Source organism: Rhinopithecus bieti, unplaced genomic scaffold, assembly GCF_001698545.2.
Source record: "Rhinopithecus bieti isolate Rb0 unplaced genomic scaffold, ASM169854v2 scaffold_662, whole genome shotgun sequence".
Lineage (NCBI taxonomy): Eukaryota > Metazoa > Chordata > Mammalia > Primates > Cercopithecidae > Rhinopithecus > Rhinopithecus bieti.
The window spans coordinates 108,886-136,166 of record NW_016803231.1 but is presented as its reverse complement, the minus strand read 5'-3'; the positions used below and the strand labels follow the sequence as shown (position 1 = coordinate 136,166).

General features: G+C 35.8%; 1 protein-coding gene across 5 annotated transcripts in view; it reads left to right on the top strand.

Moving 5' to 3' along the window:
* The window catches only part of SCAPER (S-phase cyclin A associated protein in the ER), a 333,543-nt gene that overhangs the window by 241,933 nt on the left and 64,329 nt on the right, over positions 1-27,281 (top strand). For all 5 annotated transcript variants that reach the window (XM_017870307.1, XM_017870315.1, XM_017870326.1 and 2 more), the window contains exon 21: positions 8,421-8,557. In XM_017870307.1, the coding sequence (XP_017725796.1) occupies positions 8,421-8,557 (137 nt within the window). The remainder of the gene's footprint in view (positions 1-8,420; positions 8,558-27,281) is intronic.

Below are 27,281 nucleotides of genomic sequence, written 5' to 3'. Positions count from 1 at the left end.
AAAAGACTTATGTGACTTGCTATAAAGCTCTATTACTATGGAATCTGGTGCAGTGCAATATTTTCTTTGTCCTCTTTATTTCCTCCCTTGTAGACACATGAACCTAGAGTCTTAGACTCAGGTTTGATCCATTTGGTAAGACTATAATTGGTGTTGAGTTCTTTCATCAAGATGAACATATTGTTTGATTGTTTTTTCTTTTTGTGGTATTGACGTATCAGCTATTGACACTTAGTACCTAGATCCACTAATTCATAGATATGGTGATATTCCAATTGTGCATTTCATTTTCATTTATTATTTGTAATACATTTATAAAGAAATGGTTCCCTCATCTACTATTTGGTTACTGAGTACAGTTTGTATATGTGTATGTAAGTCAGTACACATTTTTTATTATTTATCAGTTTTCAAGATAACAAACTAGTTTCCTGTTATCCTCCAAAGTTATCTGATTGGTGTGTGTGGTGTGTGTGTGTGTGTGTGTGTGTGTATAGATAAATTATGAACTGATGGATTTAAATATTTTAATGGGTTTCAGTCATTTTTTTTTGTAGTTTTCCTGTTTGAATCTCAAATTATGCCATCTTTTCTTCAGTGAGAGTCTTTTTGAGTTTTTTGAGTTTGTTTTCAAGTCCTTTTGAAATGAGCCCAGTCGAATTTGATAGTTGCCTTGCTACCCAGTTTACAAGGTGTTAGACTTATTATCAGCCATTTTGGTAAGAAACTCTGCTTACTTTTACTGGGAAATGATATTTCAAGACCATAATCAGAGATACTCATTGCAGTATGGGTTGATCATTGTGAACAGAATTAGAAAATGAAGAAATGAAATATGTGTATAGGTGTGTGTCTATTCAACCTCTTCTGTATTGCATCCTGTATCTCTTTTCTTCCATACCAAATATCAGGTTCTCAAGGAGAGCGGAGATGATAGAATTATAATATAACCACATTTACTCCATCCTGCCCAACACATGCAACAGTCTTAGAATAACATTACTAATAGTACCACCATCAGTGTAATTACCGAGAACAGTTTAAAATTCTTTTCATATGTTTTCCCCATTCTCCCCATCTTTTAAAAAGAGTAACATGGTGATAAATCTGAGACACCAGTATTATATACTGGATTATTTAGCTTTTATCCCTAGTTTAGTTTCAGTTCTATAAGTATATGTGTAATGTTCACCAGTAGTCCCTGTCCATGTCTCTCCTGTCATTTTTCTTTTCTGAGACATGTTCTGAGGAATCATGTAGATTCCTTAGAAAGGTTTATGAGAGAACAACAGAAATCAATATCTTAAAAACTCAATAAGGTTTATGAGAATAATATTCTCTAGGTTTTTAAAATGTTGGTAATAATTTGTGCTTATTTTGCTTGAAAGTTAATTTTACTAGGTAGAAAATCTTTAGCTTATATTTCTTTCTTGATGATGCTAAATACATTATTTTCTTTTGGCATAAAATGTTGCTGTCAAAAAGTCTGACGATAATCCAGTTTTTTTCCTTGTAAGTCACTTGTTCTTTTCCCCCTAAATGCTGAAATAATTTTTTATTTAAGGCCCAGAAATTTTAATAGGATAAGTCAATATTAGCCTCTCAAGGTCAGTATTTTCGAGTGTATGGTGTACTCTTTCAGTATTTATATTCTTCACTTGATCTTAGCCAAAAGGCCGAAAAGCGATTCTTTTTATATTCTTGAAAGTTTTATTGGATTAAGGTTTTTAATATTTGATCTATTCTCTTGCTTTGGTTTACTTTGTCAAGAACTCCTATTATCTTGATCTCATCTTTGCTCCTCTTCAGTATTTCCATTTACTTTCAAATCATTTTATTTTTTTACTGAAAAAATTGTATCCTTTTATTTACGTTTTGAGGCATTATTTGTTGTTTATTTACTCTTATACATCTTCTGTTTTGTTTTTATTTCTTAAATGATTTCTTTCATTGCAATCTTTTTTTGAGTTTTAAGACCTAATTATTGAGTTTTTAAGATATTGATTTCTGTTGTTCTCTCATGCCTTATATCATTTTTTGTATGTGTTTCAGCTTATTTTGAAATAGAAAGTTACGTTTTGACCTGTGCATACATTTTTTTGGTATGATTTGTTGTTGTTTGTAAGGTTGCTATTCTACTTGTTTTCTTCTGATAACTTTGGCATTTGACCTTGATACTTTTCTCTTGCTAATTTTTACGTGGAATTATTTTTATGAAACTTTTAGAAGGACATGTTTTAGGGTAGCCATTCTAACTTCATAGAGATCCCTCTTATACTATTTTTGTGAAAAATGCAGTGGCTTGAGTTCTGCGGTTTCCTGGTTCTGTTTTCTTATTCTGCTTTTAGCTAGGCATTGTTTTCCTCTTTGTCTCTATTATCCCTAGTTTGTCCAATTTAAATTTCTTTCCCAGCAGTTTCTCCCATGAGAGCCCTCTCCTGGAAGGGAGCCCTGGTGGCTTATTTCCAGAGTCATAAGGGCTACCCTCCACTAGTCAGATCAGACCTTCTTAATGCAAGGACCATTTACTCACCTCCTCTTGAAGGGTCAGAGCCCCTCTCACTTTCAAAGGCTGTTCTCAAATTAGGCTGTTAACTCTCCAGTGAATAACTGTTCCTTTTTTAGGGTTCTTATGTTCTGATATTCATTATTCATCCTGATGTTTCCCTCTAATTTCTCTTGCAGACACTGAAACGCTACTTATCTGATGGTAGTTTGTCCACACTCACTTCTGTTTGGGGGTTGTGGGAATACCTTGTTACTTAGTATGGTTGTAAATATTTTTCATAGGTTTTGCTTTAATATCTAATTGCTCTTTATGTTTTTATATGGAGATTCAGTGAATTCAAAGTTCTGCTACCACTGCCACCATCTTCTCAGAATCTTCTTTTATAATCTCAATCTGTTACCAGACTGGAGTGCAGTGGTACAATCATGGCTCACTGTGATCTCAACTTCCTGGACTCATGTGATCCTCCTGCCTCAGCCTCCCATGGAGCTGGGACCACAGGTGCACGCCATGATGTCCTGCTGATATTTTGTAGAGATGGGGTTTTTCCATGTTGCCCAGGTTGATCTCGAACTCCTGGGCTCAAGCGATCCAACCCACCTCTGCCTCCCGAAGTGCTGGGATTATAGGTATGAGCCCCCGCACCCAACCTTTAATAAGGATTTTAATGACTATTACTTCTTCATAGAAATACACTGTAATTTACTAAACCACTCCCTCAATGTTGAAAACCCTTCTTTTTATGTGCTTTCCATCTTCAGAAACCATGTCAAAACTTTGTTCCTGTGTAACACTGTAGTTATTTTAATGGAAAGATAGATGATTATTACTCTTTTATCATCAAAAAGTGATCTCTCTCTTAGAAAAAGCAAAAGCATAATGCAAACCATTAAAAGTTAGTATGTAAAGACTTGAAATGTGTTTATAGAAAGGAACAGAAGAAACATCCTAAGTCACAGAAAACAAAATGCAGACAAATGGTCAAGCATACTAATACCAGTATTTTAGTTAACTAATCAACAGATTAGAAACAAAACAGGAACACCACATACTGGCAAACCACTTGTGGGGACATAAATTAATTCCCATTTTGATTATTCAGTTTGAGAGTACTTATCAAAAGTCTTAAAATATGTGTAATCTGTGGCCCAGGTTTTTCATTTCTGTGATTTGATCATAAAGGAATAATTGACTATTTGTTTAAATTTGAGTTATAGGAATATTTTGTTGTACTATTTATGACATTGAAAAATTAAAAATTATCCAGATATGTAACAATAAGGCATTAGGCAAAATAGGTATATTCATGAAATGGAATAGCTTACATCTATTAGCTTATGTTGTAGAACATTATTTAATGGAGAAGAATATATAGCTATATCAATAATAGCAAATTCAAAAATTTTATAAATTGGGATAACCTATTTTTATAAAACTATATGTACAAAGGAACCGAATTGTCCAGAAGACGCATATACTTCAAAACATTAGTTTTTTTCTAAGTTATTAGAAATATGTTAATCTTTAACTTTTCCTATTTATATATTCTTTTCTGTAATTAATACATTTTGTGTTAAGAAAAGTTTACTATTAAGTCAAATAAAACATATGCTCATTTGTCTCTGGTTTGAGATTTTAAAAATGTTAACATTAATATGAATGCCTGATGTATGTAGTTTTGTATGTGAATATGTGTGTAAAGGTGTTGTCTATAACAAAGGTATGATTCTTGATAGTTCTAGATAGAGTCTGAGTTTTTTTGCATAGTGACTGCATTTGTGTATAAGTTTCCTTAGTGGTTTCTGTTAGATATGTAAATAACATTTATATACAACTGAAAATAGTGTAATTTGGACCTTTCACAAAACTGAAGATATCATTTAGAATATTTCTTTTCCTTAGTGCAGTGATCAAATCACATGTCGGAGACTAGCCTGCATGAGCAGCATGGCAGGAGGGAATATGGAGTAGTAAAAAACCTTGATCTTGTAAAGTCAGTCAGTCGCAGTTTTGATCTTGAGCTTTGTGACCATGGGCATTATACCAAACTTCTTTGAGGTTTGCATCTATAAACATCTGTGTGTGTTAACCATCTGTGAAATGTAAACATACTACCACCTGCTTTATGGGGTTGTGAAGATGATAGGAAATAATATGTGTACTTGATCCAGTCCTTTGCTAATCACATAGTAAGTGTTCAATAAATGGTAGTATGGATGATGCTTTCATATATGACTTGCTTTGTTCCATATGTCTTTGGGAGATAATGAGAAGAGGGTTTTCTCCCCCGCCACTCGCTGTGTTCTTTCTTTGAAAAGAAGGACCTGGGTTATTTTAAGTTTTTTATGTGTGTATACTTACTACTTAAATCATTGCTTTGCGTTAGTGCTACCGTATAAAGGTATAGTATACCATAGGCCTAGTTTATCAAAGAAAATAATTGCTTCTACAGTGAAAGAACATTTTCTTCATTTGACTGTGGGGTTTTTGTTTTTTATTGTTGTTGCTTGTTTTTTGTTGGTAGGTTCATAATTTGGAAAGTGAGCACAATTCTATAGCTCAAATCTACTTCCAGCCATATCTCTAAGGTAGTCAAGAATGTGGATTCCCTAATCACCCTGTCTGGGTTTAAATTTAGGCTCTGTCACTTTACTAGCTGCAACGTCACTCAGTCATGGTTTTGGCCTTCCAACTTTGAAAAAGTTAACTTTGTGTCCAAGTTTTCTCATAGTTAAAATGAGGATAATAAAAATATATACCTTCTAAGTATGTTCTAAGTATAGTTGTAAGGACGAGATGAATGATATTATATAAAGTACTTAGCTCAATGTATCTTGTGTAATAAGGGCTGAAAAATACTATTAGTTGTTATTACATTAACTCTCTTTTTATTTATCTAACACATACTTACTGAGTGCTTGCCATGTGCCAGGCACAGTTCTAGACATAGAAACATCAATGAACAAAACAGACAAAGTCATTGCCCTTGGGAAACTTATGTTTGAGGACGGAAATTGAAAATGAATATGTAATACTAGGCAGTGATGTGAAACAAGTCCTATGAAGAAACATAAAATAAGGAGATGGCAAATAATAGAGGGTGTTAAGACTGAGCATTCATTTTGGTCAAGACCACGCAAATACCCAAGAGAATATTCTTGGCCAAGGGAAAAACATATAGAGCCCGGAGGCAGTAACGTTTCTGATGAATGTGGAGAACAACAAGAGGACCACTGTGAGTGTAGTTTTAGTAAAGAAAGAAGAGAATGGTAGATGAGATCAGAGAGATCAATGACTCAGCCTTGTAGGTCATGGTGAGCAATTTGGATTTACCCTAAGTGTGATGAGAATGTAAGTTTTGATAAAAGGAATGATGTGATTTGACTGTTGTTGTAAAAAAATAAGTGGCCATTTTTATAGAGAAAAGACCTATGGGGTCAAATTAGAAACTGTGAGACCAGAGGCTATTGCAGTAATATAAATGAATGCTGATGGTGACTTAGAGCAGGTGAGGGTGGTAGGGAGAAGTGGTTGAATTGGGGATATATATGAAAGGAGAACTGATAGGATTTGCTAATGTATTGGATGTGAGCAATTATGCAAATGATGGTATCATTTACTGAAATAGAGAACACTCTCAGAAGAACAATTTGATGTATATAAGGAACATAAGAGTTTTGTTGTAGACATGTTATTTTTGAAATGCTGATTGTGGAAATGTTCCACCTAATTGGAGAGTTTGAGGAGACTTTTTTTTTTTAAGACAGTCTTGCTTTGTTGCCCAGGCTGGACTGCAGTGGCGCGATGTCGGCTCATTGCAACCTTCGCCTCCTGGGTTCAAGCGATTTTTCTGCCTCAGCCTCCCAGGTAGCTGGGATTACAGGTATGTACAGGCATATACCACCATGCCTGGCTAATTTTTGTATTTTTAGTAGAGACGGGAGTCTACCATGTTGGCCAGTCTGGTCTCGAATTCCTGCCCTCAAGTGATCCTCCCACCTTGGCTTCCCAAAGTGCTGGGATTACAGGTGTGAGCCACTGTACCTGGCCGAGGAGACTTTTTTTTTTTTTTTTTTTTGAGACCGAGTCTCGCTCTTGTTGCCCAGGGTGGAGTGCAATGGCGTGATCTCGGCTCCCCACAACCTCAGCCTCCCGGGTTCAAGCAATTCGAGGAGACATTTTTATGCAGGTGAATAGAGTTCAGGAGAGAGGTCAGAACTAGAGTTAAAAATTTGAGAATTTACTGTGTATGAATAATATTTCAAGTTACTGCATTAAATGAGTGAGTTTGGATAGAGAAGAAGAAAGCTCTGAGTATAGCTCTGGCATGCTTTAACATTTAGAGGTCAAGAAGAGGAAAAGGACCCAACAAAGAAGACTTAGAAGGAGCAGCCAGTGAGTTAGAAGGACAATGTGATACCAGGAAACCAAGTGACGGAGGAGTCTCGGGTAGGAGGAAATGATCTATAGGACTAAAGTTGCAAGAAAATATAAGAACTGAACATTGGCCACTGGTGTTACTGACTTTGACAAGGAAAATTTGTAGATTGGTAAGGGTGGTAAGGGCAAAAGCTGGACTAAAATGAGTTTAGGAGTGAATGGGAGTGAAGGAAGTAGAGGCAAAATACACTTTGTTTCAACAAATTTTGGTACAAAAGGGTAGTAGCCGAATGGAGACTTATGAACAAGAATCCTTTTGAGATGATTTAAATAGAAACAGGAAAACTGATGATCCGGATAAGAGGAGAAATAACTATAAAAATGCAAGACAAGGATTGGGATTCAGTGTATATTGGAGGACTTGCTCTTAGATAGGAACATGTGTTCATATATTACAACAGGAGGGAAGAGAGTGTACAGGCACATATGCAGATTGTTTGACACATTTAGCTGTGGGAGTGTGTGGAAGCTCGTCTGAATAATGCTATTTTCTTTAATCAAATAAACATGATCATGAACTGAGAGATGGGGTTAGGAGATGAGGGATATTGGAGATTTAAGGAGAGAGTCTAAAATAATTTTTAGCAAGGCGAGTGTGTAGATTAACTAATGTAAGGTTGCTTGACTACCTGGGAATACTAGAGGCCACTTGAGGTGTAATTTCATAAATTTAAAGTTTGTAATTATAGCCACATTAATCTGCTTCAGACATAGGCTCAGAATAGGGAGAGAGTTGGATTTAGGGTTGGGATTTTGCCATGCATGTATGAAAGAACAAAGGGGGAAAAGAGTTGAGCTCAGGCAACAGAATGATTATAGTGATAGGCCATAAAATCTAAGATGGATAAGGAGGGGAACTTGACCAAACACTGTGTGCTCTCGCTGAACCAAAGCTTTGCTGTCGATACCCACATCACTTTCTCATCTCTAGGATGTGTTTTCTGAGATGACCTCCTTTTTCCTTTCTGCAGCCTTATCCCACTCCCAGCCCAAACACATACTTACCTAATATCTGTATGTTCACATTTTATCCTTTCTTCAAGGGATAGCAAATATGGTGCTTCCTTCCTGAAGTTTCCCCCACTTTCCCCCTAGTGAACAGTGATCCTGTTTCCCTCTTTGAGTTATTACAGTACTGTAAATCTCCAGTTGACTTGGTATTATAGATGGCATTATAGTTTTGTGTATATATTTTACCTTTCCTACTCTACTTGTGTGATATCATGGTAGGGATTATGTCCATGTATCCTTAGTATTAGGCACAACTGATATGCAATGAAGTGAAGTCAGTGGTGTAAAAATCTTAAAACAGTTTCTTCAACGTTTTCCAAAACAATTGTAGAAACCAGTGTATTACAGAGATTACTTTTAGTTTTATCAAATGTCTTATACTCACTGTAGTCTATAGCAATCCTATGTTACATTTAAAAAATCATTCTCATTATTATTATTTTATTTATTTATCTTGCAGGAGCATCTTTCCTTGAAGAAGTATATTATTGACATTGTGGTTGAAAGTACAGCTCCAGCAGAGACTTTGAAAGATGGAGAAGAGCGGCAAAAAAATAAAAAAAAAGCCAAAAAGATAAAAGCCCGGATGAACTTCAGGTACCTTAAATACCCTTAAAAACAAAAGAAAAATTCTTAGCGATGTATCTTTTAATGTAAATCCAAGGAAGACAAAAAAAGTTTAAAGTTGTTTGCTTCGTGAAAGCCTTGGAAATAACTGATGAGCCTAATTTATAGCCACTTTCCTTGATTGAGAAGGAAAACTGCATATCGATCTAAAGCCCTTGCTTTCACCTGTTAAGAGCTCTTCTTATAATTGGATGGCAAAGCTCTGCCAAACTTGTGCCTCCTCCAGCATACAATAGTATGTTTAAGTATGTGTAAACCAAGCCTATTTTTCTTTCCAACTATTGATTTTTAAATGAAGTATCAAAGAAAATCAATAGCAATCAACAAATAGAAGTCTACTGGCTGTAGTGTCAAATCCCATGACTAGGCTTAATCAATTTGGTTGCCTGTCACAACAAGAAAAAGTTCAAGAAATATCTTAAAATGGAAAGTGAGTTGTCAGACCTGTAGTTTATCATCAACCTCCAAAGTGTCATCTGAAGATCGGACAGCTGTGTAGTACATCATTACCTCACAAGCTTTGAGTGTCATCTGATGACGAATGAGTCCGGTTGAAGGACACAGAGATAGCTCTTCTTTAGTAGATAATCCTTTGCTGTTCGAGGGCAACTATTCTGAATATGTCCTTATACTTTTATTACTAAGTGTCTCAAAGATGGAGAAGCTTGACCCATGGGATTATAGGAATATAGAATGTACAATAATGGTGAATAGTGCAGTTATCTCTCTGTAATTTTGGTGTTAAGATCATGATCGATCTAGGTTTCTATTTCAACTTACATAATCAGTGATAACTTCAGAGTGCCGATTTAATCAAAGAATAGAAAAGGCTTTTTTGATTTTAGTTTTTGAAGTTAGTCCAGATTTCTCAGAATAGTTTTACAGTGTATTTTAGGGCATTACTGACCTTCGTTTCTAGTTTATGCTAAGAACTTGCAGACCTCCTGATACTTTTGAATGTAGTAAGGGCCTGTTCTTTGAACCTGTCTATTTTTAATGTTCACATTCCCTTGGTGATCACCCAGTTTCTGTGGCTATAAATACCTCTACTTGCCAATGACTACCAATTTTATATCTTCAGCTTTACTCAAACTTAGTATGTCCAAAACAAACCTGCTCTTTCCTCTTGCCACAAAAAACCTACCTCATTTCATAGTCTTCTCTATATCAGCAAATGAATACTTTATTCCAGTTGCTTAGGCCAAAACCACTGAAGTCATCCTTGATCTGTCTTTCTCCTACACCTCACATCCAATCTAACTGCAAATGTTAGCTTTACTTTAAGCATATATTCAGAATTTGACGAAGTCTCTCTAACTTCACTGCTTTCCCGTGATCCAAGCTTCAATCATCTCTTACCTGGATTGTTACAGTAGCCTTCTGACTAGTCTCCTTGTTTCTGCCCTTGTATATTCTAAACACTTCAGCCACAGCGGACCTGTTAAAATGTAACTGAGAGCCTGTCACTGCTCTTGTCAAAACCTCAAGGATTTTATAGTTCAGGTTTCCTCTTCCTAGAAGGTTCTTCTCTTCTCACATACATCCATACAGTTGACTTCCTCGCCTCCTTCAAGTCTTTGATCAGATGTCACCTTATCAATGAAGCTGCTTTTGAGGACCTTATTTTTTTTTTTAATGTAACTAATGCTTTGTTTTTTAAGGAAAATCTTAAAAATGTAAGTAACCATGGGAAAAATACTTTTATCTTCTAATATTTTGCCATCTGTGTCCATTCTGTGCATATTAACTGTATCTATTGACTTTTTTCATTGATGTATGATTTATTTAAGTGCAATGTGGCAATGTCAAAAACAAACTGTTTTGAGTTTTGAAAAATCTAGATAGTCATACAGTCCATACCCCTATCACGATTTAGAACATTTTCATTGCCCCATAAAGTTTTTTGTTCCTCTCTGCAGTCGGTCTTCCACCACTCCTGGCCTGAGGCAACCACTGATATGCTTTCTATAATTGGAGATTACTTTTTCCAGTTCAAGAAATTTATATAAATGACATCCACTCTTTTGCAGCTGGCTTCTTTTTTTTTTTTTTAACTGATTATACTGTTTTTGAGATTTATCTGTGTTGATGTGTATATGTAATTTCTTCCCTTTTTATTGCTGACTATATCCATTGTATGGATATACTGCATTCTACTGATAGACGTTTAGATTTCCAATCTGGGACATTTATAAATAAAACTCCTTTAAAGTCTTTGGGTGAACAAATATTTTTATTTCTCTTTGGTAAATACCTACAAGTAGAATTGTCAAACTGTTTTCCATAAACCATAAAATGGTTGTGCCATTTTATACTCCCATTAGCAATCTGAGAATTCCAGGTCCTTCACATTCTTGCCAATATTTGTTATTATTAGTTTTTAAAATTTTAGTTTAGTTCTAGTGGGAATGTAGTGGTATCTCATTGTTGTTCTAATTTGCACTTCCCCAGTGACTAACACATATATTGATCATCTTTTCATATCCTTTAAAACTGTTCAGTATTTTCCTTTATGAAGTATCCCAATTTAAAAAAAATGGGCTGTCATTTTATTAGTCATTTATATATTCTGACTGCAAGTTATTGGACAGATATATGTACTGAGATGTCTTTTCTCTCATTCTGGAGCTTACATATACATTTTCTTTATAATAGCTTTTGATAAGCAAAAGTTTTAATTTTAATAATATCTGCTTTATCAGTATTTTTCTTTTATGTCTAGTGCTTTCTGGATATGCCTAAGAGATCTTTGCCTGTTCAAAGGTCAAAAGATACTCTATCATATTTTTTTATAAAGATTTGTAATTTTAGCTTTTGCATTTAGGCTTATAGTCCATTTAAAATAAATTAGTAGGCATGATATAAAGTATAGGTCCAGGTTTATTTTTCTATAGATAGCGTGCTCTACTATCATTTTGGAAATATTTTCTTTTCCATATGTCTTAGCACCTTGATTTTAAAATCTTATCATATATGTGTGATTCTGTTCTGGACTATATCGCATTCCATTGATGTCTAATTTTCTGTTTTGAAACCTTGATAAAATATGAATCTGCCCTATTAGTTTGAATATATTTCTGGATTCTCAGTTCAGTTCTATTTCATTGATAAGTTTATCTTTAAACTATCTTGATTTCTCTAGCTTTGTAGAAAGTCTTCAAATAATGTAGAAGTCCTTCAACTTTGTTTTCTTTTTTGAGCTTGTTTTGCTCATCTCAGGACTTTGCAATTTTTGTATAAATATTAGGATCAGTTTTTTACTTTCTTTTGTTGTTGTTGTAATTGATTTTATTTTTTAAAAAATTTATTTTACTGTAAGTCCCAGGATGCATGTGCAAAATGTGCAGGTTTGTTACATAGGTAAACCTGTGCCATGGTGGTTTGCTGCAGCTATCAACCCATCACCTAGATATTAAGCCCAGCATGCATTAGCTATTTGTCCTGATGCTCTCCCTCCTCTCAAACCCTGACAGGCCCCGGTGTGTTTTGTTCCCCTCCCTGTGTCCATATGTTCTCATTGTTCAGTTCCCACTTGTGAGTGAGAACATGCGGTCTTTGGTTTTCAGTTTCTGCATTAGTTCGCTGAGGATGATGGCTTCTAGCTCCATCCATGTTCCTGCAAAGGATGTGATCTCATTACTTTTTATGACTGTATAGTATTCCATGGTGTATATGTACCACATTTTCTTTATTCAGTCGATCATTGATGGGCATTTGGGTTGGTTCCATGTCTTTGCTATTGTGAATAGTGCTGCAACAAACATATGTGTCCGTGTATCTTTATAATACAATGATTTATATTACTTTGGGTATATACCCAGTAATGGGATTGCTAGATCAAATGGTGTTTCTGGTTCTAGGTCCTTGAGGAATCCCCACACTGTCTTCCACAATGGTTGAACTAATTTACATTTCCACCAACAGTGTAAACGCGTTCCTGTTTCTTCACAGCCTCGCCAGCATTGTTTTTTTCTTAACTTATTAATAATCGCCATTCTGACTGGCATGAGATGGTATCTCATTGTGGTTTTGATTTGCATTTCTCTAATGATCACTGATGTTGACCTTTTTTTAATATATGTTTGTTGGCCACATAAATGTCTTCTTTTGAGAAGTGTCTGTTAATGTCCTTGGCCTACTTTTTGATGAGATTGTTTTTTCTTCTTGTAAATTTGTTTCTTGTAAATTCTAGATATTAGACCTTTGTCAGATGGGTAGATTGCAAATTTTTCCTCCCATTCTGTAGGTTGCCTGTCTGCTCTTAAGATAGTTTGTTTTGCTATGCAGAAGCTCTTTAGTTTAATTAGATCTCATTTGTCAATTTTAGCTTTTTTTTGCAATTGCTTTTGGTGATTTCATCATAAAATTTTTGCCCATGCCTGTATCCTGAATGGTACTGCCTGTGTTTTCTTCTAGGGTTTTTATGGTTTTGAGTTTTGGATTTTACATTTAAGTTAGTTTTTTACTTTCTGAAATAAGAAAGCCTGTTGGGATTTTGATTAGGATTGCATTGAAGCTATAGCTTAGCTTGGTAATAACTGACATTGTGATAGTATTTTATTGGGTCTACCAATTCGTGATTATGGTATATTCTCTGCATTTCCTTAGAGCTTCTTTATAAAATTTCAGTAATGTTTTGTGATTTTTAGTGTATAAGTGTTACACATGGAATATCATTTAAAATGTTACTTCGTTTTCATTTTTACTTGTTTCTTGCTAGTTTATAGAAACAATTTATTTTTGCATATTAACCTTATATCCCGGAACATTGCCAGATTGACTTATAAGCTCTAATTAGTTTTTTTTGGTAAATTTATAAGATTTTTAATGTACATGAACATGGTATCTGGGAGTGAAAAGTTTTATTTCTTAGTTTCCAATTTGTATACTGTTTTTACTATCATACTACCCTGTCTTGTACCCTCAGTAAAATACAGAACAGAAGCCTTCATCCTGATCTTAGGGAGAAAGCAGTTTTTCACCATTAAGGGATGATGTTAGCTGTAGTTTGTTTTGTTTTATTTTTTTAAAATGCTTTTATCAGATTAAGGAAGCTTTCTTCTATTCCTAGTTTCTTGAGAGTTTTCTTCATAGATTGATGTTCCATGTTTTTGCTATTGTAAATACTGCCTTGATGACCATATGACTGTATGTCTTTTTTTTTCCCCCTAGAGAAGGGAGGGAGCACACCTTTTAAATTATTTGTTTATTATTTTTTAAAATTTTTATTTTAGGTTCAAGGGTATTTGGGCAACTTTACTACATAAGTTAATTGTATGTCACAGGATATTTGCTGTATAGATTATTTTGTCATCCAGGTAATAAGCATAGTACCTGATAGGTAGTTTTTTGATCTTCAACATCCTTGCACCCTCCACCCTCAAGTGGGCCCCGGTGTCTGATGTTTCATTCTTTGTGTCCATGTGTATTCAGTGTTTTCACTCCCACTTACGAGAACATGTAGTATTTGGTTTTCTGTTCCTGCATTAGTTTGCTTAGAATAATGACCTCCAGCTCCATCCATATTGCTGCAAAGCATACGACCTCATTTTTTTTTTTAGAGTTTCCTGTTATTCCATGATACATATGTACCGCATTTTCTTTGCCTGCTCTCCCATTGGTGGGCATTTAGGTTGATTCCATGTCTTTGCCATTATGAATAGTGCTGCAATGAACATAGATATACATGTGTCTTCGTGGTAGAAAGATTTATATTCCTATGGGTATATACCCAATAATGGAATTGCTGGGTCAAATGGTTGTTCTGTTTTACTTTCTTTGAGAAATCTCCAGACTGCTCTGCACAATAATGGAATAATTTACATTCCCACCAACAGTATATAAGCATTCCCTGTTTTCCACAGCCTCACTAGCATCTATTATTTTTCGACTTTTTAAATAATAGCCATTCTGACTCGTATAAGATGGTATCTAATTAGGGTTTTGATTTCCATTTCTCTAATGAATAGTGATGTTAAGCATTCTTTCATATGCTTGTTGACCATGTGTTTGTCTTCCTAAAAATGTGTCTGTTCAGGTTGGGTGTGGTGGCTCGCGCCTATAATCCCAATGCTTTGGGAGGCTGTGGCAAGAGGATTGTTTTAGGCCAGGAGTTTGACATCAGCCTGGGCAATATAGCAAGACCCTGTTTCTACAAAAAATGAAAAAGTTAGCAGTGCATGGTGGCATCCCCTGTGGTCCCAGCTTCTCAGGAGGCTGAGGCAAGAGGATCATTTGAGTCTGGGAGGTTGAGACTGCAGTGAGCTCTGGTTGTACCACTGTACTCCAGCCTGAGCAACAGAGCAAGACCCTGACTTAAAAAAAAAAATGTATCTGTAATATCCTTTGGCCACTTTTTAATGAGGTTGGTTTTTTGCTTGTAAATTTGTTTAAGTTCCTTATAAGTTCTGAATATTAAACCTTTGTCAGATTCATGGTTTGCAAATATTTTCTCCCAGTACGTAGGTTGTCTGTTTACTCTGTTAATATTTTCTTTCCTTGTGTGGAAACTCTTTATTTTAAATAGGTCTCATTTGTCAATTTTTTTGGTTGCAATTGTTTTTGGCTACTTCATCATGAAATATTTACCAGATCCTGTTTCCAGAATGGTATTTTCTAGGCTATCTTCTAGGGCTTTTATAGTTTGAAGTTTCACATTTAAGTTACTTAATCCGTCTTGAGTTGATTATTGTAAATGGTGTAAATAAGAGGTTCAGTTTTAGCTTCTGCATATGGCTAACCAGTTACCCCAGCACCATTTAATGAATAGAAATTCCTTTCCCCACTGCTTGTTCTTGTCAACTTTGTCAAAGATGAGATGGTTGCAAGTGTGTGGCATTTTTTCTGCACACTCTTTCTGTTCCATTCATCTATGTTTCTATTTTTGTATCAGTACCATGCTGTTCTGGTTCATAGCCTTGTAAAGTATAGTTTGAAGTTGGGTAATGTGATGTCTTCAGCTTTGTTCTTTTACATAGGATTGCTCTGGCTACTGGGGCTCTTTTTGGTTCCATATGAGTTTTTAAATGGTTTTTTCTAATTTTGTTAAGAATATCATTGGTAGTTTGATGGGAATAGCATTGAATCTATAAATTGCTTTGAGCAGTATGGCCGTGTTAACAATAGATTCTCTCCATGAGCATGGAATATTTTTGCCTTTGTTTATGTCATCTCTGATTTCTTTGACCAGTGTTTTATAATTCTTGTAGGCATCTTTCAACTCCATGGTTAGCTGCATTTCTAGGTATTTTATTCTTTTTGTGGCTATTGTGAATGGGATTGCATTCTTGAATTGGCTCTCAGCTTGGATGTTGGTGTGTAGAAATGCCACTGATTTTTGTACATTGATTTTATATCCTGAAATGGTGCTGAAGTTGTTTATCAGATCTAGGAATTTGGGGATAGAAACTGTGGGGTTTTCTAGGGATGGAATCATATCATCAGCAAACAGAGATAGTTTGAGTTCCTCTCTTCCTATTTGGATGCCTTTTATTCATTATTTTGCCTTATTGCTCTGGCTAGGACTTCCAGTACTATGCTGAATAGGAGTGGTGATAGTGGAAAACCTGTTTTGTTCCATTTCTCAAGGGGAATACTTCCAGCTTTTGCCTGTTCAGTATGATATTGGCTGTGTGTTTGACATATATGGTTCTAATTATTTTGAGGCATATTCCTTTTCTGCCAAGTTTGTTGAAGGTTTTTAACATGCAGGGATGTTGAATTTTATTGAAAGTCTTTCCTGCATCTATTTAGATGATCATATGGTTTTTGTTTTTAGTTTTGTGTATGGGTGAATCCTATTTATTGATTTGTGTTTGTTGACCAACCTTGCATCCCAGGGATAAAGTCTGTTTGATCATGGTGAGTTAGTTTTTTGAAGTGTTGCTGGGTTTGGTTTGCTAGTATTTTCTTGAGGATTTTTGTATGCATGTTCATCATGAATAATGGCCTGTGTTTTTTTTTTTTTTTTTGAGACAGAGCCTTGCTCTGTCTTGTCTCCTCCCCTCCCCTCCCCTCCCCTCTCCTCTCTCCTCTCTCCTCTCTCCTCTCTCCTCTCCTCTTCCCTTTTCTTTTCTTTTCTTTTCTTTTCTTTTCTTTTCTTTTCTTTTCTTTTCTTTTCTTTTCTTTTCTTTTCTCCATCCCTTTACTTTGAACCTGTGGCTATCACTAGTTGTGAGATGGGTCCATTGAAGACAGCATATGGTTAGGTCTTGCTTCTTTATCCACCCTGCCACTCCACCTTTTAATTGGGGGCATTATTCTCATTTACATTTAAAGTTAATATTGATACATGCAGATCTGATCTTGTCATGTTGTTAGCTGGTTATTATGCAGACTTGATTGTGCAGTTGCTTTATAGTGTTAGTGGCCTACATATTTAAGTGTCTTTGTTTGTTTTTTGGGCCATAACAGTCTTTTCTATTTCCACTATATATAAGGACTTTTTTTAAGGCAGGTCTATGGTAATGAATCCCCTTAACATTTGCTTGTCTGAAAAATATCTTATTTCTCCTTCTCTTATGAGGCTTAGTTTTCTAGATTTAAAGTTCTTGGTTGGAATTTTGTTAATAATGCTGAATATGCACCTCCAATCTCTTCTGCCTTGTAGTGTTTCTGCTGAAAAATCCACTGTTAGCCTGATAAGGTTTACTTGTGGGGGACTGTCCCTTCTCTCTTGAGAAATTTTGTATACATACAAATGGATAATTCCTCCTTTCACTTTGAGCGTGGAGAGTCTGATAACTGTATGTCTTGTGCATAGTTGTCTTGTGTAGTGTCTCACAGGGCTTCTCTGAGTTTCTTGAATTTGAATGTTACTCTCTCTAGAGTTTGGGGAAATTTTCATGGATGATGTCCTCAAATATGTTTCCAGGTTGCTTGCTTTTTATCTCCTTCTCTTTCAGGGACATCAGTGAGTCATAGATTTAGTCTCTTTACATAACCCCATATTTCTCAGAGGTTTTGTTCCTTCTTCTTTTTTCTTTATTTTTGTCTGATTTAATTTGGAAAACTAGTCTTCATGATCTGAGATTTTCTTCCTCAGCTTGGTTGATTCTGCTCTTCATACTTGAGATTTCATTATGAAACTCTCAAAGTGCGTTTTTTTTTTGCCTCTATCAGATCAGTTTGGTTCTTTCTTAAAATGACTGTTTTGTCTCTCAGCTCCTGTATTATTTTGTATTTCTTAGAATCATTGGATTCAGTTCACGCTTTGTCCTGAATCTCGATGATCTTCATTCCTTTCCATCTTCTGAATTCTGTATCTGTCATTTCAGCCTGATTAAGAATCATTGCTGTTGTTAAGAATTAGTACTGTTGTTTTGAGGTAAGAAGACACTCTGGCTTTGAGTTACCATAGTTCTTGCACTAGTTCTTTCTCAGCTCTGTGAGCTGTTGTTTCTTTAATCTTTGAAGTTGCTATCCTTTTTCCTTTTATCTTCTTTGCTGCCCTTGGAGGTTTGATCATGGCATAAAGTGGATTCACTCAACCAGCTTTTTTTGCTAATGACATTCAGGCCTCCTGCAACCAGACCCAAAATCGTAAAAGAGTAAGCCACCTTGGTAGGACCTGGTGAGCCAGGCCAGGGAAAGCGGGATGCCTGAGTCAGGGACTTGTCGCACTCATATTTGCTGCCTGGTGGCCTTGCCAACCACTTCCAGATTTCTGCAAGTGTCTTTTTTGTAGAATGATTATTTTATTTGAGCTATATACCCTGTAATGGAATTGCTGGGTCAAATGGTAGCCCTGTTTTAAGTTCTTTGAGAAATCTTCAGACTGCTTTCCACAGTGGTTGAACTAATTTACATTCCCACAAACACTGTGTAAGCATTCTCTTTTCTCTGTAGCCTCACCAGAATCTGTTGTTATTTGACTTTGTGGTAATAGCCATTGTTAGTGGTATGAGATGGTATCTCATTGTGGGTTTTTTTGTTTGTTTTGTTTTGTTTTTTTGACAAAAAACTAGCTCTCTTGCCTAGGCTGGAGTGCATTGGCGTGATCTCGACTCGCTGCAAGTGCCACCTCTCGGGTTCACGCCATTCTGCTGCTTCAGCCTCCTGAGTAGCTGGGACTACAGGTGCCCGCCACAGCACCCCGCTAATTTTTTGTTTTCCTATTTTTAGTAGAGACGGAGTTTCACCACGTTAGCCTGGATGATCTTGATCTCCTGACCTTGTGATCAACCCACCTTGGCCTCCCAAAGTGCTGGGCTCATTGTGGTTTTGATTTGCATTTCTCTGATGATTAGTGATGCTGAGCATTTTTTCATGTTTCTTGGCTACTTATATATCTTCTTTTGAGAAGTGTCTGTTCATGTCTTTTGTCTAGTTTTTAATGGGTTATTTTCTTTGATTTGTTTAAGTTCTCTATAGGTTCTAGATATTAGGCCTTTGTTGGATGCATAGTGTCTGAATTATCTTCTCCCATTCTGTTTGTTGTATCTTGGCTCGGCTGATAGTTTATTTTTATGTGCAGAATCTCTTTGATTTCATTATGTCCCACTTGTTGCTTATTCTTGTTTTGTTGCAGTTGCTTTTAGGGACTTAGCCAAAAATTATTTGCCAATGGTGATGTTGGGAAAAGTATTTGCTAGGTTGTCTTCCAGAATTTTTGTAGCTTGAGGTCTTTTCAATCTTTAATTCATTTGAGTCAGTTTTGTATCTGGTGAAAAGTAGGGGCCCAGCTTCAATCTTCTGCATATGGCTATTCAGTTATTCCAGCACCATTTATCACATAGGGAATCCTTTTCCAATTGCCTGTTTTTATCTCCCTTGTTGAAGATGAGATGGTTGTAGATGGCTTTATTTCTGAGTTTTCTGTTCAGTTGGCCTGTGTGTCAGTTTTTGTACCAATACCAAGTTGTTTTGGTTACTGTGGCTTTATAGTATAGCTTGAAGTTGGGTAGTGTGATTCTCCAGCTTTATTCTTTTGCTTAGGATTGCTTTTGCTATTTGGGCTCTTTTTTGGTTCCATATGAATTTTAGAAATATTTTTTTCTAATTTTGTGAAGAATGACATTGGCAATTTGATAGGAATAGCATTATATCTGTAAATTGCTTTGGGCAGTGTAGCCATTTTTACCCTGTTGACTCTTCCAATCCATGAGCATGGAATGTTTTTCCATTTGTTTGTGTAATCTGTATTTTTTTCCAGCAGTTTTGTAGTTGTTCTTTTAGAAGTCTTTCTCCTCCTTGGTTAGCTGTATTCTTAGGTATTTCATTTTTTGTGTGGTTATTATCAATGGGATTGTGTTCTTGATTTTACTCTCAGCCTGGATGTTGTTGGTATATAGCAATACTACTGATTTCCGTTCGTTGATTTTGTATTCTGAAACTTTACTAATGTCATTTATCAATTCTAGGAGCCCTTTGGCGGAGTCTTTACGATTTCCTAGGTGTAGAATCATATTGTCAGCAAAGAGAGGTAGTTTGATTTTGTTTCCTATTTGGATACCTTTTATTTCTTTCTCTTTTCTGATTGCCCTGGCTATGACTTCCTAGTTCTGTGTTGGATAGGAGTGGTGAGAGTGGCGTCCTTGTCTTGTTCCAGATCCAAGCAGAATGGTTCTAGCTTTTGTCCCTTCAGTATGATGCTGGCTGTGGGTGTGTCATAGATAGCTCTTATTATTATTATCATTATTACTATTTTTTCTGAGACGGTATCTCCCTCTGTCGCCCAGGCTGGAGTGTAATGGCACAATCTCGGCTCACTGAAACCTTGCCTTCCAGGTCCAAGTGATTCTTCTGCCTCAGCCTCCCGAGTAGCTGGAATTACAGGCACCTGCCACCACGCCCAGCTAATTTTTGTGTGTTTGTGTGTGTGTATGTATGTGTGTATGTATGTGTGTGTATACATATATATATATATATTTTTTTTTTTTTTTTAGCAGAGACACGGGGTTCACCGTGTTGGCCAGGCTCGTCTTGAACTCCTGACCTCAAGTGATCTGCCTGCCTCAGCCTTCCAAACTGCTGGGATTACAGGCTCACATGAGCCATCATGCCTGGCCTTATTTTTAGTTATGTTTCTTCGATGCCTAATCTGTTGAAAGTTTTCACATGAAGGGATGTTGGACTTTATCAAATGCTTCCTCTGCATCTATTTAGATGGTTATATGGATTTTGCTTTTGATTCTGTTTATGTGGTGAATCACATTTATTGAGTTGCTGGTTGAACCAGCCTTACGTCTCAGGAATAAAGCTTACCTGATTTGTGGTGTATTAACTTTTTAATGTGCTGCTGGATTTTATTTGCTAGTATTTTGTTGAGAATTTTTGCATCTGTGCTCATGAAGGATGTTAGTCTGAAGTTTTTTTTTTCCATTGTGCCTCTGCCAAATTCTGGTGTCAGTCTGATTCTGGCTTCATAGAATGGGTTAGGAAGAAGTCCCTCATCTCCAGCTTTTTTGGAATAGTTTCAGTAGGATTGGTAGCATTTCTTCTTTGTTATGTCTGTTAGAATTTGGCTGTGAATCTATCTGGTCAAGGGTTTTTTTTTGTTTGGTTGGTTGTTTCTTTATTACTAATTTAGTTTCTACATCAATACTGCTTTATTCATGATTTCAATCTCTTCCTAATTCAATCTTGTACTTGGATTGAATTAGGAAGATTGTGTGCTTGCATTGAAAAAATGCAATTTTAAAACATGACAAGTATGCCCACTCTCACTACTCCTATTCCACACAGTACTAGAAGTCCTAGCCAGAGCAATCAGGAAAGAAAAATAATTCAATCTTGTGCTTGCATTGAGTTAGGAAGATTGTGTGCTTGCATTGAAGAAAATTTCATTATTTTTCTTTTAATTGCTGTATGATTTTTAGTGACATCTTCTCTTTCACTACTGAAAATTTTGTCTTTTCTTCCTTTGTTCTCCCCGATCTCTGGCCAAGAATTTATCAATTTTGTTAACCTTTTGAAATAATGAATTTTTGCTGCATTTGACTTTCGTTTGTTCATTTTTATTTCATGTTCTTCATTATTTTTTGTTTTTACTTCATATTTATATTTTCTTTTTTCCTGATTTCCTTTGAGATTGATTTGAAAGCTCTCTTTTTATAATATATGTAGTTATAGCTATCACTTTCCCTCTAATACCTGCTTAACCTACATTCAACGTACTTTAATATGTTATAGTTTTATTTTGATATAGTTCAAAATATTTATAATTTGACTTTTAATTTCTTTGACCTATTGATTACTTAGAAGTGTTTTGCTGAATTTCCAGACATTTGAACTTTCCAGATATCTTTTTGTTGTTAAGTGCTGATTTAATTTTCTGTGGTCAGAGAAGATACTGTGTATAATTTCATTCCCTTTAAAAATACTAAGATTTGTTGTGTTTCTCAGCAACTGGTTTGCCTTGATCAATATTGCTTATTTACTTAAAATACACTTATATTGTGCTTATTATAGATGTATTTTCTATGTCAATTAGGTCTATGTGGTTAGTACTGTTAGAATATTTTGTAATGTTCTATCTGTAATATTGTCTATCTGATATTGTTCCATTTGTTTCTTCAGAAAGAATGTCTACATTTTCAATCTTTATTATGTTTTAAAATTCCTTCAGGCTTTTCCAGTTTTCTTCAAATTTTGAAACTTTGTTATTAGATATGTACAAATTTAGAAGTATATATTCTTGACAAATTGTTCCCTTTCCCATTATCAATTTTCCTTCTTCATATCTTCTTCTAATTCTCTTTATCCTAAAACCTACTCTGTGTAATATTAATAGCACTATTTCTGTTTTTTAAAATTTGTTTTTTGCATAATATCTTTTTCCTTTCTTTTCACTTTAAACTTGAACTGTGTCTTGTTATATTTAATGTGTAACTATTATAATCATATAATTGAATCTCCTTTTTTCACCTAGTCTGGACATATGTCCCTTCATTGATTTATTAGCTCTACCACTTTTTATTTTTAGTATTTGCTTGGTTTCGAATATGTATATTTTAACCATCACAGTATGCCTTCAAATAATATTATAGTATGTCAATTACTATTGTAGAACCTTACAACAATATGAGTCCATCTTCCTTTCTTCTGCCTTTTGTGTTACTGTTATCATATATTTTACTTTTTCATGTTACAAATCCTGCATTTTAATTTTGTTCCAGTCTTTCAGTTATCTTTTAAATAGTTTAAGAAACCATTTGTTTTGCTCTTTGCTGCTTCATGTAGTTCTGAATTTTTATGTGTTATCATTTTCTTTCACCTGAATAACTTCCTTTAATGTTTTTAATAGTTCAGATCTACTGGCAGTAGGTTTTCTTAGCATTTGTTTGCCTGAAAACATCTATTTAACCTTTATTTTGAATGAAATTTTAATGGATGTAGAGTTCTATTATGACATTTTTTTCTTTCATCTCTTAAACATGTTATTCTGGTTTTTTTAATGGCTTTGGTTGTTTCTGATCAGCAGAGAACACATTCCTTTTTTTCTTTTTTACTATATCTAATGTTTCTTATTTTTTCTTTTCTGCTATATATATTTTATATGTAAAATATAAATATAAACTAATATAAATATAAAATATATAAGTATATATATATTTTTTCCCATATCATGGTTTTAAGTAATGTTTTTATAATGTGCCTTGGTGTGGTTTTCTGGTTTGTTTGTTGTTGCTGGTTTTTGTTTTCTGGGGGGATGGGGGGCAGGGGGGATTGTCTCACTCAGTCCCCTAGGCTGGAATGCAGTGGCATGATCCCAGCTCATTGTAGCCTCAACTTCTCAGGCTCAAGTGATCCTCCCACCCCAGCCTCCTGAGTGGCTGGTACTACAGGCGTGCCACCATGCTCAGCTATTTTTTAAACGTTTTTAGAGACTGAGTCTCACTATTGAAATGACGTCGTTGTCTGGGGTAAATACCCGAGACTTGTTGCCTCATGCCAAGAAAACCAAGGACATGAACACACACAAGGAGTGAGTTTAAGTGCAGAGGTTTAATAGACAAAAGAAAGAGAAAGGAAAATAGCTCTCTCCTGCAAAAAGAGAGGAGCACTCCAGTGGGTCTTCTGGTTTCATGGAGAAATGCATGGGGTTTTACTGACAAGCTTGAGGAGGCGGTGTCTCATTTACAAAGGGTGGGAGAGTTTGGTTGGACCAGGTGTGCTGTTTGCATAGCATGAAGAAGCTGGCTATCCTACCCTAATCTTTTATTATGCAGATTGTGTCTCTACCTGGCTGTCGCCATGTTGCCTGCCTTACTGCACACTTGGTGACAAAGAAAAGGGAAGAGGGAACCTCCACGTTGAACATGGCTGGCCCCCAGGTAGCCGTTTTTCCCTGTTGGCACAGCTGCCGGCATTTACCTATGCAAGCTTCCAGCTTGCTTATCTACTCCTGCAGCTTTTTTTGTCAGGCTGCTTTTTGTTAGAAAAGAAATGATTTTGGGGCTGCTTTTTTATTAAAAGGAAACCTTACTGAGGACTTTCTTATCCTTACTATCTGCCTGAATAATTTCTTTCTAGCTCCTGTATTACTGTGTTGCCCAGGCAGGTCAGGAACTCTTCTTGGTATGGTTTTCTTTGTGTTTATTCTGCTTGATAATTCATTTAGGTTTTTGAATCTGTGAGTTTATATTTTACCCCAAATTTGGAAAAATTTTGGCCATTGTTTCTTCAAAATGTTTTTTCTGCCCGTCTATTTTTCTTCTATTTTCTGATTCCAGTTGTACTTAATACAGAACATTTTATATTGTCCCATAGGTGAGTCTTTTTTCTCTCTACTTTAGATAGTTCTATGTCCTTTCTTTCTACTGTATCTCATTTGCTTTTAAAATCATCCAATGACTTTTTATTTCGTGTGTTATATTTTTCATCTCCAGGAGTTCCATTGTTTGGTTTTATAGTTTCAGTTTCTCGATATTTCTCGTTTTTTTTTTTTTTTTTTTTTTTTTTTTTTTATGTTTTCACTTATTGTGTTTATGAATTGACTTGAAGTCCATTATATCTGTCTTTCTTTTCCTGCTTTTGGCTGATTCTTCTCCGAGTATGGCTTAGATTATCTGCTTTTTATGCTTAGTAATTTTGTTATTAGTATTTTTTTCATATATTGGACAATATGAATGCTACATTGCTCTATGTCTGGGTTTTATTGTTTTCTTTAAGATAATGTAGAATTTAATTCTGTAATGCATTTTTTAAACTTGTAGGTTTCCTTTTGTCTCTGAAAATGTGGTTTTAAACTTTGTTAGTTTGACGTAGAGTAACCTTTAATCCTAGGGCTCTGTTGTTCCTCCTAAGGTATGTCCTTTGTGAACTCTGTACGGAATGACTAGGATGTTCAATGAGTATCCTCAAATATAACATTTCCCAGCTTTATGAAAGCTCCAGTACTTGTTCAGCTTTTGATTCCTGGGTAGTTATTTTTTCCCCAGTTTAGAGATTCTTGCCTGCTCATTGAGCAGATTAATATGGCCAGAGACTCAGTGGGGCCTCTCTGAAGATTTGTAGACCTTCTCTGCATACATCTTTTCACTCTGCTACTCTGCCCCACAAATTCCAACTTTTTCTTAGCTCAGACTTACAAGTGTGCTCTCTTTTGGTTACTTCCCTTCCCCACTATGTGGCTGTCTGGAAAGTGCCTTCAGGCACAAAGGATGAGACAAACATAGGACTTATTTCACTTGCTTTCTTTTTCTGAGGGATTCCAGTCCTGTGCTGACAGTTGTCCATACATGAAAAAAATGCATATATTTAAGAATTTCTAAGTTGCTTGTAACAGAAAGGACAATATGATACTAGTTACTCAATCATGGCTGGAAGCAAAAATTGTCAAGGCCTTAAGAAAATAATAACCTCCTCTTCAACCTTCTCTTTTCCCAACTTAATTTTTTACCAATACATTTAACCGTCATCTAAATAGTACTGTGTGTTTTAACTGTTTATGTATTTACACATTATCTTTGTCCTACTAGAAAATACATTTTGCGAGGATTTTTGTTTTCAGTTTTCTGCACATGGTAGATGTCCAGTACAAATTTGTGGAAAAATTAGATGAGATTGGATTGTGAGCTTTGTGGTTCATATCACTAAGATTTCTTTGGCTTTTTAAGAAGGGAGAAACAAATTGCATATTACTATCATAAATTGGAATTCATACTCAAGGCATGATGGTCTGCCCCAGGTTTCATGATACAGACAGGTAGTGAAGATAATGCTTTTAGGACCTGACTCAAGATGAATTAAAACTGAAGATACTTGAGTTTTCTCCAAGCAGTGGGATGAGGGAAATGTTCTACAAGCAAAGCCAGAATAGCGTATATTTTAAACTGGATATATGTTCTAAAATTAATTAGTAGGGACCTGTATAACCTATATGTGATGAAGAACTGTGAGAGTACATGTGGTTGCTTGAAAGTTGTTTTTTTTTTTTTTTTTTTTTTTTTTTTTTTTGAGACAGAGTCTTGCTCTGTCGCCCAGGCTGGAGTGCACTGGCCGGATCTCAGCTCACTGCAAGCTCCACCTCCCGGGTTCCCGCCATTCTCCTGCCTCAGCCTCCGGAGTAGCTGGGACTACAGGCGCCCGCCACCGCACCCGGCTAGTTTTTTGTATTTTTTTAGTAGAGACGGGATTTCACCGTATTAGCCAGGATGGTCTCGATCTCCTGACCTCGTGATCCGCCCGTCTCGGCCTCCCAAAGTGCTGGGATTACAGGCTTGAGCCACCGCGCCCGGCCTTGCTTGAAAGTTTTGATAGGCAGATTTAATTTGGAAAAGGAGACGCTATGAGTCAGAATTTTGCTGCTGCAATTTAGGTGGAAAGAATCCATAGTTTGGCAAAGAGGACTAAGAAAAGCAAGATAGGCAATAAAGTTCTAATCATTGGACTGGGTTTTTGTACAGAAGGATGAAGATAAAGGAACTAGATTTGTGGAATAGATTGCCATTGAGCTGCAGTTTGTGTGGGGGTAGGAATAGGAGAGGAGAGAGAGCTGAAAGAGCAACGTGGGAATTCATAGTTTTTCACTGTATATAGCTAGACCTCTGTCTGCAGTATTAGCAGCTTGGACATCAGCTTAAGTGTCCAGTGGTAATCACTAGGCTAATAGACTTCCTATCTTTAATAATTGACTTTTGAGAAGGTATTCTGAAATGGGGCAGGGAGAGGAATGAAAGAATGAGGGGGGCATGTGTGTGTTTGTGTATCTACAGTCAGAGTTAACCCTTAGTATCTGTGGGTTCCACATGCAGAGCCTGCAGATATGGAGGGCTAACTGTACTATGTCTTTTTATATGAGGGACTTGAGCATTTGCAGATTTTGGTATCCATGGGGATCCTGGAAGCAATCCTTCATGGATATTTAGATATAAATTTAGATATAAATTTAGATATAGATAAACACATGGGTCTGTGTTAAATTTACATTGGTACAAGAATTGACATAGGGTCAATTTTTGTGTTAGAATTGACCAAAGAGCCTGACCATGGAGTAGGATACCTAAGTTGAACAGAGGAGAGGCAGGGAAAGACATAAGTTTTAACAAATATTATAGGATTCTGACAGAACTTTGAGGTGAAATCTAATGTTAAATCTAATTGTTAAATATTTTTAACGCCCATTCATGTGTTTTTAAAAAATATTTGATTATGGCCGGGTGCGGTGGCTCAAGCCTGTAATCCCAGCACTTTGGGAGGCCGAGACGGGCGGATCACGAGGTCAGGAGATCGAGACCATCCTGGCTAATAC